The 15,255-nt window shown below is 43.4% G+C and overlaps 1 protein-coding gene across 3 annotated transcripts in view; it reads left to right on the forward strand.

Moving 5' to 3' along the window:
• The window catches only part of NRCAM (neuronal cell adhesion molecule), a 231,993-nt gene that overhangs the window by 50,680 nt on the left and 166,058 nt on the right, over positions 1–15,255 (forward strand). For all 3 annotated transcript variants that reach the window (XM_030215841.1, XM_030215842.1, XM_030215843.1), the window contains 2 exons: positions 1,759–1,955; positions 5,086–5,208. In XM_030215841.1, the coding sequence (XP_030071701.1) occupies positions 1,759–1,955; positions 5,086–5,208 (320 nt within the window). The remainder of the gene's footprint in view (positions 1–1,758; positions 1,956–5,085; positions 5,209–15,255) is intronic.

A 15,255-nucleotide genomic window follows, 5' to 3' on the forward strand; every position in this document is an offset into this window, starting at 1 on the left:
TCTTTCCTCCTTCCCTCCACCCAGCCCACATCAAGACCCCCCCATCCCCCCAACTGCAAATTAAGCCCCTGGGCTTACCTACATCCCTGGTGGTCCAATGGGGTTGCCGGGGACAGGAGCGCAGTCCCTGTGCTTCTGCCCCTTGTGGTGCCTCTCTAAAATGACTGCTGCGAGAGGTCACGCCAGGTATTTTACAGAGACGCCGCAAGGGGCAGGAACAAGGGGACTGCGCTTCTGCCCCCAATGACCTCGCTGAACCACTAGGGATGTAGGTAAGCCCAGGGGAAGGGGGGAAGGAAAGAGTGGATATTGTTGGGGGGCAGGGACTTTTATTTTGTTTAAACAAAAAATTATGCGGGTGCTGGGTCGATATTGAGAGCCAGCACCTGCATAGCTAAACAGCCTTATTTAGGACAGCTCTAAATATTGCCGGCACCCACATAATCTGGGGCTCCTCCTCAGCGCCGCCCCTGATGACCACTTTTTGTTTGGGCGGTCTCAGGGGATATTCAGTGGCACTGTCTGGTTAAGTTCTGCTGAATATACCTGGTTAGGCGGTGGGAAGCTATTTAAGCAGACAAGAAAGGCACCTGCCTGCTTAAATCGCTTTGAATATTGGCCTCCATATCTAATCGATTAGGCTGGTATTCTATATAGGAAAGTAGGTGCCTTTATTCTTTATAGAATAAGTTCCGACAGGCTCCTTTTTAAAGAATTGCCACATTAATGCACTTTAGTAATTAGATCCCTTTTCGTTTTAAAGGAATATTTTCCATCTGTGAATATGTGCCGTGACCCATAATTTGTGATATACCCCTTTTTGTTTCTTCATTAAATTATATTGCAACCTGAAAAATATTTTGGTGTCACTATTCAGCTAGTGCTGTCAGAGATATGCCTGGAAATTATGTTGAGCCATGTCTGGGAGCTAGCTAAACCATAGTTGGTAAAGTGTGATATTTTATGTTCAAAACTATACACAAAAAAGAGGTAATCCCCCTGTGTAGGTATAAAATATCAAGACAAAGTAGGGAGATTTATATATCTGGCATCACAAAGAATAATAATATACACAGTTTTCAACATTTGTGAAAAAATAGAGTGTTTAAGTAGAGGAAAGGCCTCAAGAAGCCTCCAGTAAATATTTTTGTATTTTTACATTTTTTTATAATTTACTTTGGAGGACTGGACTTCTTCATCATTGGCCTTGGAACCTCTTTAAATCGCCAATTCTATCTCAAAGTAACTGTTCTTTCTCTTAGTTACGAAAACTAAGTGTGATATTTAACCAGCTATGGGGCTCTGCATAAAGACAGGGCTGACTTTTATGTGGTCCTGTTTATGCGGATACCCTGGCCAGTTAAGTACTGAATATTGGCACTTAACCAGCTAAATGCTGACTCCACCTCTGGAATGTCCCCAAAATAGCTGGTTTTGGCTTAGACACTTACCAGATATTTTCAGCAGTTAAGTGCTGCTGAAAATGACTGGTTAGCTCCAAACAGGCGATTTAACCAGCCAGTTAAATTGCCTTGAATATCTACCCATTTGTGTTCAACTCATACATATATTTTTGTTTTCTGTAATGTTTATGCATGCCTTTAAACAATTATTCTTTGATACTAATATGAATCTTAAAATATTTTTCCTGTCTGTTATTATTTCTATGAATTTTAAAAAGATAGCTAGAATCAATTTAGTTTTAATTTCTTTTAGAAATAGTCTCATCAGTTTTCTCTTTTGGGTGTATTTTGATAGCTTTTCCTGGACACGTAACGGGACTCATTTCGATATAGATAAAGATCCACAGGTAAAAATGATGTCGAACTCAGGAACGTTGGTGATAAACATAATGACCAGTGGGAAGGCAGAAGCATATGAAGGAGAATATCAGTGTACTGCAAGAAATGATCGGGGGGCAGCAGTCTCCAACAATATTGTCGTACGTCAGTCCAGTAAGTAAAGCTTGAAAATCACCACTTTCTCCTGCATCACTGAATGTATACTTCATGATGTTTCTTCCAATACACTTAGGTGCCCTTTTAGAGAGTGGCAGTAAGTCCAGTGTGTGGGAAAAATGGCCCCCCCGCCACCAGCGCAGGACCCTCTTTCCCACTGCTTGGTAAAAGGGTCCCTTAGGGGCTCATTTTCGAAGGAGAAAAACATCTAAAAAGTGGCATAAAGCATTATTTGGATGTTTTTCTCACAAAAACGTCCAAATCAGTATTTTTGAAACCTGTTTCTATGCTGTTCTTCTGTAGTGCACCCAAATCTCAAGGGGGCATGACAGGGGTATATGTGAAGGGTGGGATTTGGGCATTCCTTAGATGTTTTTCAGCCATAATGGAACAAAACAAAACTGTCCATGAGTAAAACTAAGATGTTTTGAGCTAGACCTGTTTTAATAACGAATAAGGCTCAAAGATGTGCCCTAAATGACCAGATGACCACTGGAGGGAATCAGGGGTGACCCCCCCCCAATACCCCCTCAGTGGTCACTAACCCCCTCCCACCCCCAAACAATGTGAATAAAAATATGACTTACCAGCCTCTATGAGAGCCTCAGATGTTATAGTCAGAGCTATTAGAGCAGCATGCAGGTCCCTGGAATAATGTAAGGGTCGGTGCAGTGCACTGTGGAGTGGGGGACTTGGGTCCCTTTTATCCCTCTACCTGTCGTAGTTGTGGAAACTGAGACCCTTCCCAAAGTCACCAAAACTCTACTGTACCCACATATAGGTGCCCCTTCACCCGTAAGGGCTATTGTAGTGGTGTACAGTTGGGGGTAGTGGGTTTCGGATAGATTTTGGAGGGATCAGGGGACAAGATAAGGGAGCAAAGATGAGATGTGTACCTGGGAGCATTTTTATGAAGTGCACAGAAGTGCCCTCTAGGGTGCTCCATTGCTCTCCTGTGATGTCTGAGGGACCATTCTTCTAAAAATGCTGGCTTCTCCTACATCCCAATGGCATGAATCTCTCTACATTTTGCACCTATTTTGTTTTTTTGTTTTTGAAAATTGACCAAAAATAAAAACATCCAAAGCAAAAAACCTTGTTCAAAGCAGCATTTTCGGGGAAAAAAAATAGACATTTTTTTTTCAAAAATGACCTTCTTTCTTATTTGTATTTTGGACATACAAATCGAAAATGCTCCTCTTAGGAATCAGTTCAAGAAAGGTATCTGCAAGTTAGGTGCCAAAAAACTGGGCACAATGCTAGAATTCTGTAATGGCATATTTGCATACATAGGGCCAGATTCTATATAAGGTGGCTAAAAAATCCACGGCATACACATTTCCGCCTAAGCGTTTTCTATAAGCAGCGCCTAGATTTAGGCGTGGTATATAGAATATGCTTAATTGACATCCTAGTGCCTAAAACTACGCGCCTCTATTACACTAACAAAAATGTGTCATAAATCCCTGCGCATAAATTTAGGCACATTGGGCCATATTCTATAACTATGTATGTAAATTTTGGAATGCCCTTGAAATGCCCATTTCTCCACCCAAAGCCATGCCCCTTTTCAACTGCGTGCATTAGAATTTAGGTGCAGTTCATTACAGAATATGGTTAGCGATTTGTGTGCGTAAATTTTAATTATTACCAATTAATGCTTACTATTGCTTGTTAATTGTTGTTATCAATGCTGATTAGCTTGTTAAGCCTATTAAGTTACGCACCTAGATTTTGGCACTGATCTCTTGGTGCAGTATATAGAATCCGGGGGATAATCTATTACAGAATGCTAGAGTAAGTGCACAATAATGCACCCAACTGTAGGTGAACACTTATGCCATATCTATGACTGGTGTAAATGATGGCACCTAAATTTGGAAATTATTGGACCTGTAACAGCTTACAGAAATTATTTATAATAAATAAAAATCACATTATTTTTTTTCTCCTATACTAGTATAATATTTTCAATGATGTCTGTTTATATGTGCCATGGCTGGCATAAGGGGTGTGGCTAATGTGGGTGTGGCTATAATAGGGGTGGAGCCATAAGTGGTGACCCCCCGCCCACAATGAGTACCGGCACCTTTTTTCTACAAAAAAAGCACTGGTAGTACCAATCACTGGTACTTATCTCCAACTAATTGCTAATTACATTATTCACATAACTGACCCTATTCTATAACTAGGCATGCTATTTGGTCGTGGGAGGAGCCAGCATTTGTAGTGCACTGGTCCCCCTGACATGCTAGGACACCAACTGGGCACCCTAAGGGGCACTGCAGTGGACTTCATAAATTGCTCCCAGGTACATAGCTCCCTTACCTTGTGTGCTGAGCTCCCCAAAACCCACTCCCCACAACTGTACACCACTACCATAGCCCTTATGGGTGAAGTGGGGCACCTAGATGTGGGTACAGTAGGTTTTTGGTGGGTTTTGCAGAGCTCGCTGTTTACTTCACAAATGTAACAGGTGGGGGGGGGGATGGGCCTGGGTCCGCCTGTCTGAAATGCACTGCAGTACCCACTAAAACTGCTCCAGGGACCTGCATGCGCTGTCACGGACCTGAGTATGACATCTGAGGTTGGCATAGAGGCTGGCACAACATATTTTGAAAGATGTTTTTTGAGGGTGGGAAGGGGTTAGTGACCACTGGGGGAGTAACGGGAGGTCATCTCCGATTCTCTCCGTTGGTCATCTGGTCATTTCGGGCACCTTTTTGTGCCTTAGTCGTAAGAAAAACAGATCCGGGTGAAAACGTCTAAGTGTTCATCAGGGATGTCCTTGTTTTTTTCGATTATGGGTCAAGGACGCCCAAGTGTTAGGCACGCCCAAGTCCCGCCTTCGCTACGCCTCCAACATGCCCCCTTGAACTTTGGCCGTCCTTGTGATGGAGTGCATTTGGAGACGTCCTAAATTGGGTTTTGATTATATCAATTTGGACGTCCCTGGGAGAAGGACGTCCATCTTCTGATTTATGTCAAAAAATGGACGTTCTTCTCTTTTCGAAAATGAGCCCCAAAGAGTTTTATGGTTAAGAAAAACCTAATTTAACCCGTATTTAATGAATATAATGTAAACATGTCAAATCACAATTTAAGTGTGTAAATTTCATTTTTATAGGGTCACCCTTGTGGACTAAAGAGAAACTTGAGCCTAGAATAGTTCAAGAAGGCATGCCCCTTGTGTTGCCCTGTAGGCCTCCCATTGGATTACCATCACCTATAATATTTTGGATGGATAACTGTAAGTATATATAAAACCTGTATATCAGAATCTCAGTTTTGATTGCCAATCAGTTTATCTTAAAGGAATTTTTATTCACCATATCCAGATTTAACATTTGAAGCAATTTGTTGTTTGTGTCCTGCTTACTACTTCCAGGGATTCAAAGCTACAGAAAAATACAGTAGGAATTGTAAAGATAACAGGGTAAATATTCAGCAAATGACAGTCAACATTGTTTTGGCTGCCACTAGTGTTATGCCTGGATCCATGCCTGCCCAAGGCAAGATGCCACCTGAAGCAGAGCTAAGATGCCCCCCCCCCCCCCGGACTGAGATGCTGCTCTCCACCCCATGCTGAGATGCCTCCCCCTCCTGGGCTGAGATGCTGCCCCCCTTCCTACCTCCAGCCCATTCATGGCGTTTACATTTTTCGTCACGTTCCAAACCCGGCAGCAGCAGTGATTCCCATACGCTGCCCTGCTTCGGCACCCGCCTCTTCCCTTAACTGCGTCTGCCTGAGCCTCTGACAAAACAGGAAGTTACATCAGAGAGGCAGCTGCAATAAAGGGAAGAGGTGCGTGCCAGAAGCAGAGCAGCGTATGGGAATCATGATGAAACATGTAAATGCCGCGAACAGGGTGGAGGAAAGAAGGGGGAGATTCCGCTCCCCAAAGAGTGCCGCCTGAGGTCCTCGCCTCAGGTGGCCTAATGGTTTGGCCTCCCTTGGCCTGGATATTCAATGTCAGGTTATGTCTGGGCAACCACATTTAATGTCTGGCTTTGTGCAGCTGACTGTCCCTTATCTGGTTAAGTGTGATACACTATGTATTATGTGGTCTGACTTTTCTGGCTAACTTTGGCAGTTAAGTGCTGAACATTGGCACAACCACATAATTTATTTATTTTATTTATTGGGATTTATTAACAGTCTTTATGAAGAGATTCACCTAAGGCGGTGTATAGCATGTAAATAACCAAGAATAAACATAAATAAAATAAATGAGGAAAACTTAAACAGTAAATTGAAACCTAATACTAGAACTACCGTGAAACAGTATCAAAAATATACACATTTAAGAGCACTGGAATTCAAATAACGGAGATATAATACTAATGATATACCTAATAAGCATGCATTAGAACATTCAACTAACATAGGGACCCTTTTACAGAGCGACAGTAAACGCAGTGCAGGCTTACTGCTCGGTCTTCACCGGCCCAACGCGACCGCTGGCAGTAGTCCCACCCTGAGTGTATGCCATTTCCAGGGGAAAAAGAAAACCCCCAGAAATGACTTGCGCGGCAGTAACCCGACGGTAATCGGGCATTGCCATGCGCTGCCCGGTTACTGCCAGGTTAGCGCGGGAGCCCTTATCGCCACCTCACTGGGTGGTGTTAAGGGCTCCCTGTCGCATTGATAAGAGTTCTCCCATGTGTGCCTGGGGTCTTTTTACTCACTGCAGTTAAAAGGGCCATGGCATGCGGGAAAAACGGGCCACCATCACTAGCGTAGGACCCTTTTTCCTGCAGCTTGGTAAAAAGACCCCATAGATAAGAGGCTGAAGATTTTCTACAATACAGCTTAAAGCAAACAGAGAGGGAAATACAGCATACACAGAAAGTATACAAAGAAAAAAGCACAACTGGGGCTTCAAGACTGAGACAACAAGAGTCCCATATAGCTGAGGGACCAAGAGCAGATATATGATGAGAACAAGATGTGTGGTACAGAGTCCGTTGGGATAATTTGATGGTTAGCCTAATTCAAGGCAAGTTCTTTGTATAGTTAAGCAAGAGATAAGGAATTAATCTAAGTTACAGTACAGGTAGGAACAGTGGCGTTCCTAGGGGCGCTGACACCTGGGGCGGATTGCCGATGCGCCCCGCACCCCCGGGTGCAGCGCACCCCCGGAACAGCGCAACCCCCCCCCCCCGGGGGCACACCGCTGGGGGGGGGGGGGGGGGGTGTGCCGTGTGCCTGTCGGCTCTTCGTTTCCATGCTCCCTCTGCCCCGGAACAGGAAGTAACCTGTTCCGGGGCAGAGGGAGCATGAAAATGAAGAGCTGACAGGCGCGCGGCAACCCCCCCCCCAGCGGCGTGCACCCGGGGCAGACCGCCCCCACCGCCCCCCACTTGGTACGTCACTGGGTACGAAGCTTGTCCAGGTGCAGAATGGGTATATAGTAAGTACCGACTCCACTCCTGAACCGCCCACAAAATAGCTGGCTATGGCTTTAGCAATTAGGGCTGATATTCAGTGGCACTAATGATGAAGTGCTACTGAATATCAGCAGAGAGCCCCGCAGAAGCAATTGAACCGGCCATGTGCCTCTCCTGGATGGTTAAATCACTTTGAATATCCTCAGAAGCTTAGCTGAAATTGGGTGGTGGAGCAGTTGGGGGGAAGAGGGGGTTGGTTGGGAGGCGAGGATAGGGGAGGGCAGACTTATACGGTCTGTACCAGAGCCGGTGATGGGAGGCGGGACTGGTGGTTGGGAGGCGGGTAATACTGCTGGGCAGACTTATATGGTCTGTGCCCTGAAAAGGACAGGTACAAATTCAAGGTAATGTATACACATATGAGTTTGTCTTGGGCAGACTGGATGGACCATGCAGGTCTTTTTCTGCCGTCATCTACTATGTTACTATGTTACTATGTAACCCCAACAAGTGTAGCCACACGGCCCAGCATAACTAGTGTTCTCTACATGCTTGGAACATGCTTTGAACCCATATGGGGCTGATGTTATAAGAAGCTGCCTAATTTTAGCACTAAGAATGTTCTTAAATGCTATTATATCAGTCATTTGCATGTGTAAGTAGCCACTTAAGCACATAAATGACCTCATAGAATACTGACTAGTTGAAAGTACACACGTAAGTGTCATGGTGGGTGCTTTTCACTGTGAGCGTGCACGGAGGTGGAGTGTGGGCAGAGTCTGCACTTATGTGTTTAGATTATCAAGTTCCTTAATTTATGGGCATACCTGCAGAAAGTGCATGCTAACATTTACACCAGGTCTTGAGCTAGTGCCTGAATATACACACATTCCTTCTCACATACCCTAGTATTTTGTAAAGTCAAGTAGGTGCGTATTATGCATGTGAACTAGGCACATCTTTATGAAATTACCAGCTATCCCCCAGATTCTCTATTTATGGTGCCCAACTAAATTGACTAACGAGCATTAGTGCCAATAATTGGGTGCTAATTGGCACCAATTTGAATTTGCACGCACATCTTGCTATGCGCTATTCTATAACAATGTGTGCCCAAATCCAATAGTGTGCAACCCAAGAGGGAGCGTGGCTGTGGGAAGTGCATGGACCGGTCAGGGAAGTTCCTAAAATTTGCGTGCAGTGTTATAGAATACAGGGTATGTGCGCCTAAATTGGTCGCCAGGAATTACACCTGGTCTCAATAGGTGTAAGTCCTGGCGCCCAAATTTGGGTGATGAAATCAGCACTCCATGCTAATCTATAATGCATCTTAGAACAGCATTGAGCGCCAATTTTTTCCAGCACCGATTTTTGAGTGCCATTTGCTGAATCTAGCCCTATGAGGATAATTCCATGTAGGCACCAGAGGATGCTTGATTGATGCATATTCTACAAGGGAAAGTACATAAGTAATGCCATACTGGGAAAAGACCAAAGGTCCATCGAGCCCAGCATCCTGTCCCCGACAGCGGCCAATCCAAGTCAAGGGCACCTGGCAAGCTACTCAAGCATACAAACATTTTATACATTATTCCCGAAATTGTGGATTTTTCCCAAGTCCATTTAGTAGCGGCCTATGGACTTGTCCTTTAGGAAACCATCTAACCCCTTTTTAAACTCTTCAAGCTAACCGCCTTCACTACGTTCTCCGGCAACGAATTCCAGAGTTTAATTATGCATTGGGTGAAGAAACATTTTCTCCTATTTGTTTTAAATTTACTACACTGTAGTTTCATCGCATGCCCCCTAGTCCTAGTATTTTTGGAAAGCGTGAACAGACGCTTCACATCCATCTGTTCCACTCCACTCATTAGGTGCCTATTGTCCTTTATAGAATACTAGTGTAACCATATATGTATATGCACTTAGATACAAGTACTTATGCTTGCTGTAGAGCTGGCATGTGCGTGTCTATACTCCAAAGATACGTGTTTAACTTGTAGTATTCTGTAAATTCTGGGGTTGATATTCAAAATGATTTAGCTGGCAGGAGAACAAGGACAGTGCTGGGCAGACTTCTATGGTCTATGCCCTGAAAAGGGCAAGGACAAATCAAGAAGCAACAGGACAGCCGATCTGCAAGATCCAATGTGGAAGCAAACAAATCAGATCAGTAGAATACATAGCTTAGTTGATACATATAAATCTTTATTGTAGAACTTCAAACAGCTGTATGACTGTGTGCACGCTGCCATCTTCTGGACAACGTTTTGACATCTGTGTAGCAATTGTGCTCTTTTTTAAAATCTGCTATGGTGTCCTGTTCAAAACACATAGCAGACTAGCTGGACCATACAGGTCTTTATCTGCCATCATCTACTATGTTACCATGCTTCTATGAGAGCTGCCTGCCCGGTTAAATCACTTCTGCCTGCTTATCCACTGATATTCAAACACGTAACCAAATAGTGTCACTGAATATCAGCACTAACTTCCTCTGCACTGTCTGGTTAGTGTAGGGGCAGTCTGTGGGTGGAGCTTTGGTAGACCCATTACTTAACACTGGTTAATGATGGTATTCAGCCCACTAATGGGCTAAGTAAAGAGATAAATTTAGGACATCTAAAAGGCTGTCCTTAATTTATCCGCTAAGCTAACAAGGAACTGGTCTGAATATCATCTGATGTCCAGTTAACTTCCAGATAGTCAATGCTGGAGCCCTGACATGGCGCCATATTGAATATCCAGACTCAATGGTGTCTATGGCTATCAGCGGCGTAAAAACCATTGATTGCCAAGGGCTGAATTTTTCCCTCTATGGGCTAGATTCTATATATATCGCCTTAAAATCTGTAGCCGAAAAAAAAATATGCCTGGGTGTATTCTATAAACTACGCCTTAAGTTAGTCATGCTTTATAGAACATAGTAACATAGTAGATGACGGCAGAAAAAGACCTGCATGGTCCATCCAGTCTGCCCAACAAGATAAACTCATATGTGTATACCTTACCTTGATTTGTACCTGCCTTTTTCAGGACACAGACCGTACAAGTCTGCAATCAGTATTTCCCGCCTCCCAACCACCAGTCCCACCTCCCATCACCGGCTCTGGCACAGACCGTATAAGTCTGCCCTCCACTATCCTTGCCTCCCAACCACCAACCTCTCTTCCCCCACCTGCTCCGCCACCCAATTTTGGCTAAGCTTCTGAGGATCCATATGCCTAGCACCTGCCCACGTGACTAAATTTAGTCACGGACATTTACGCCAAGTAAAACTTGGCATAAATGCCTATCCCTAAGTTAGGCGTGGAGCGGGTGTATTTTATAACAGTGTGCATAGTGGTTAGAACTGCGCATGACCTGTCCATTCCTCGCCCATGACAATGCCCCCTTTTCCAACCTGTGCCTTAGAATTTACACACATCACTTTTCAGAATACACTTAGTAAGTTGTGTGTGTAAATTCTAATTAATGCTAATTAGTGTCTAATTGTTTAAGTGGCAATTATTGGTGCTGATTGGCTTGATAATTAAGTTGCACACGCTAATCAGAATATGACTTGATTTTGTGCGCGTAACTGAAGTCACACTATAGAGTAACTGGGGTTATGTGCATAAATTTGCACCCTGTCTATGCTCTAGACAGATGCTACCCATGTGTACACCCACTTACAAATGATGCATTATTGTAGATAAGTGCATAATTATAGAATAGCACTTCGGCATGTATACACTGATATTTTAATGTTTTATGTGCATAAGTGGCACCTAAATATAGGAGCCCACATTATAGAATTACCCTGTATATCTGCACCTTTAAGCACCTGTCTAGCAGTTTATGAAATCCTAGTTAGTATAAGCCCTTTAGACCATGTTTGTTTATGGTTCAGTGGGATTTGCAGAAGGAAGCTGAGTGGTGAATTCATTCCCTGTACAACGCCTGTACTGTCATGGAAGATTCAAGTCACTGAACAGTCTTTTAGCCAGGACTTTTCAAATGCCCCTAGGAAATTCATGCAAAACAGCTTGGATACCTCTCCTCTTTTCTGAAGTTTGAGAGATAAGTTATGACCTTTGAGAACTGTGTGTAACCAATTTTCCTGGGGCACTGGGTTGATCAGGAATTCCTAAGAGATTTTATTTATCTTGAACCTAGAGTTATATAAAGTTAGTCCTTAGTTCATGGAGGTGAGGACTTCAGCTATCCACTATAACTACCCTGATTGGAATGACAGTCTACATTATTAGGCTGGCGTAGCTTAACTCCAAGACATGGAGGGGCATTTTTGAAAGGGACGTCCAAATTTTGATGAGGACATCCTTGCAAAACATCCCGATCCAGGGGCGGGGAAACCCGTATTTCTGAAACAAGATGGACGTCCACCTTTTGTTTCGATAATATGGTCAGGGACACCCAAATCCTGAAATTTGGTCATCCTTAGAGATGGTCGTCCCTAGACTTGGTCGTTTCTGATTTTCGGTGATAATGGAAACCAAGAATGTCCATCTCAAAAACGACCAAATGCAAGCCATTTGGTCATGGGAGGAGTCAGCATTTGCACTGCACTGGTCCCCCTCACATGCCAGGACACCAACCGGGCACCCTAGGGGGCACTGCAGTGGACTTCATAAATTGCTCCCAGGTACATAGCTCCCTTACTTTGTGTGCTGATCCCCCCAAAACCCCCCTAAAACCCACTACCCCAACTGTACACTACTACCTTAGCCCTCACGGGTGATGGGGGCACCTAGATGTGCATACAGTGGGTTTCTGGTGGGTTTTGGAGGGCTCGCTGTTTCCTCCACAAACGTAACAGGTAGGGGGGTATGGGCCTGGGTCCACCTGCCTGAAGTGCACTGCACCCACTAAACCTGCTCCAGGGACCTGCATACTGCTGTGATGGACCTGAGTATGACATCTGAGGCTGGCATAGAGGCTGGCAATCAATATTTTTTAAAGATATTTGTTGAGGGTGGGAGGGGGTTGGTGACTACTGGGGGAGTAAGGGGAGGTCATCCCTGATTCTCTCCAGTGGTTATCTGGTCATTTCGGGCACCTTTTTGTGCCTTGGTCGTTAGAAAAACACGACCAGGTAAGTGTTAGTCAGGGACGTCCTTGTTTCTTTCAATTATGGGTCGAGGACGTCCTAGTGTTAGGCACGCCCAAGTCCCGCCTTTGCTACGTCTCCGATATGCCCCCTTGAACTTTGGCCATCCCTGCGACGGAAAGCAGTTGGGGACATCCTAAATCGGATTTCGATTATACTGATTTGGATGACCTTATGAAGACACCAATCTTCTGATTTATGTCGAAAGATGGGCGTCCTTCTCTTTCGAAAATGAGCCCAATGGTAACTGAGAAGCAACTGTCTTAGAGCAAGTGTGGAGAAGCATTCACTGTCATTTCACCTGTGAATCTAGACTTGGATAAATATCCTCTTTTGTAGACAGTAAATAAACTTGACCTTTGTGGGAAAAGACCACAGAGTACTGCAAATATTTCACAGTATCTCAGTTTGCCCATGATAGAATTCTGTTAGACCCCCTGAGTCATTTTCTAGTAGGATTCTAAAAGAGGAGTGAAAACCCAAACACAGAGGCCTGCTCAGCTTTATTTAGTGAGGCATCTCACTGGCCCACTACACCATCTGTTTGATCTCCAGCTGTTAAGAACCAATAAACCTAAGCTCTGGACTAATATCCCTTTAAAATAGCTATGGGACTCATTTTCAAAAGAGAAAAGTGTCTAAAAAGTGGCATAAAGAAGCATTTGGATGTTTTTCTCACCAAAACGTCCAAATTGATATTTTCAAAACCCACTTTACAGATGTCTTTCTATGAAGTTTGTCTGCAATGTGTCCATATCTCAAGGGAGTGTGTTAAGGGCATGGTTTGGGTGTTCCTAACATCTGGACGTTTTTCAGCCGTAATGGAACAAAGCAAAAATATCCAGGACTAAAAGTAAGATGTTTTGAGCTAGACCTGCTTTAACGACTAAGCCATAAAAAAGTGCCCTAAATGTCCAGTGGAGGAATAAAGGATTGACCTCCTCCCACTCCCCACCCCCCAAAGATGTAAAAGAAACAGTATATACCAGCCTTTATGACAACCTCAGATGTTATAGCCAGTCCTATTAGAGCAGCAAGCAGGTCCCTGGAGTAGCTTAGCGGTTGGTGCAGTGCACTATAGAGAAGGGCACCCAGGCCCATAATCCACTCTGTTACACTTGTGATGGAAAGTGTAAACCCTGCAAAACCCACCAAAAACCTTACTGTACTCACATGTGGATGATACCTGTAGGCTTGATTTTTGTGTGTTTTTTCACTTGGCTGTTTTTTGTTGTTGTTGTTTTTAAATGGACCAAAAAGATAAACGCACAGAGCATAAAAGCATCTAGCAAGTGGCCATTTTCGTGAAAAAAAAAAAGACATTTTGCTGTTTTCAAAATGGCTGTGGGGCCCTTTTACTTAAGGGTTGGTGCGCGGCGATTGCTTTGCTGTGCACCAATCTGGAAATATCGTCACTCTACAGCAGTAGCCCAGTGGTAATTTCACCTCCAGCGCTTGCCATTTCTAGTGCTATGGAAATTATTTTCCATATTTCTACTACCGGGTTAGCGCGGAGCCCTTACCGCCACCTCAATGGGTGATGGGTCAGTGCTCCCCCTCCCCCCAAATAGCCACGTAGCAAGTGGGAACTTACTGCACAGCCATTTTTTTTTCGGTCTTTTTACCCTCTGCTGCGAAAGGGGCTCAGTGCTCGGCTGCTGCTAGCACAGGGCCACTTTTATCACAGCTTAGTAAAAGGGCCCCGATAGTTGCTATTCAAATTCTGGATGCTTTGAGCAAAACTTCCAAAGTTGGACTTAGACATCATATCAAAAATGCCCCTCCATGTAAGTTAAATCAATATTACATTTGTTTGTACAATATACAATGAGCACACTTTTAAAAAAAAGGTTATGCAACCTACCGTTGTAGGTTTCTGATAACAGAATGTCTCAACTCAGCAAGAAACCAACTGGGATTCTCAGCCCTCCAAAGAAAATCCATTAATACAGTTCTAGGAATGACTGTTTGACTCAGCATAAATTAGAAGGCTAAGAAATGATTGTGTATTGAATTGCACCAGGCTGAGATAATTGGACGAAACTTCATCACAGATACTAGTCATGAATCTCCATAATGTACTGTTATTGCTAACAACCTCAGTTTTGCAAATTCCCTGCGTCACAGAAATGGTTTGCTAACTACAGAGATTTGACACCTGCAATATGTTTTCACATACTGCAAAAATGATATTCTCGCAAGTTTACAGGCTGTTTCAATTTGCTGTGCTGAGACTGACTTAATGTGTATGCTTTTGCAAATCTTTGAATTTTACAATATAGAGATATTATTATTATTATTATTATTATTATAATATATAGCATATAACACAAAGATTTGTCTGGTATCACTGGAGAATTGAAGCTCCATCCAGCAACTTAGAAATTATCCAGGTATCTTTATAAAATATAACTTGACCCAAGTAAACTGTTTTCTGTTGTCAAATCTGAAATTTTTGTGTTTTGTGGAAATTTGTCCAGGCTTGGTGTAATGCTGCAGAAGGCTCCCACAACAATAAGGACAGCCCGATATGGCTTGTTCCAGAGTCTTGCCATTTCTATTGTCAGGTCTTGATACTTTGTTAAGTTTTCCAATTCTTTATCTTTAATTTTTATGTCTCCTGGTACCGCAATGCCAATGAAAATTATTATTATTCTTCAGTTGAACAGTACAGTTTTAGACTGATTTTTCTCCTGTAATTTGGATCCTAACCAAAGACCTAAGAATCATGGAGGTATTGCCATAATATATACAGGAAATACTTCCAAGTAGGGTGTTTTTTTTTTTTGCAAAATC

This window comes from Microcaecilia unicolor, chromosome 10 (assembly GCF_901765095.1).
Source record: "Microcaecilia unicolor chromosome 10, aMicUni1.1, whole genome shotgun sequence".
Taxonomy (NCBI): domain Eukaryota; kingdom Metazoa; phylum Chordata; class Amphibia; order Gymnophiona; family Siphonopidae; genus Microcaecilia; species Microcaecilia unicolor.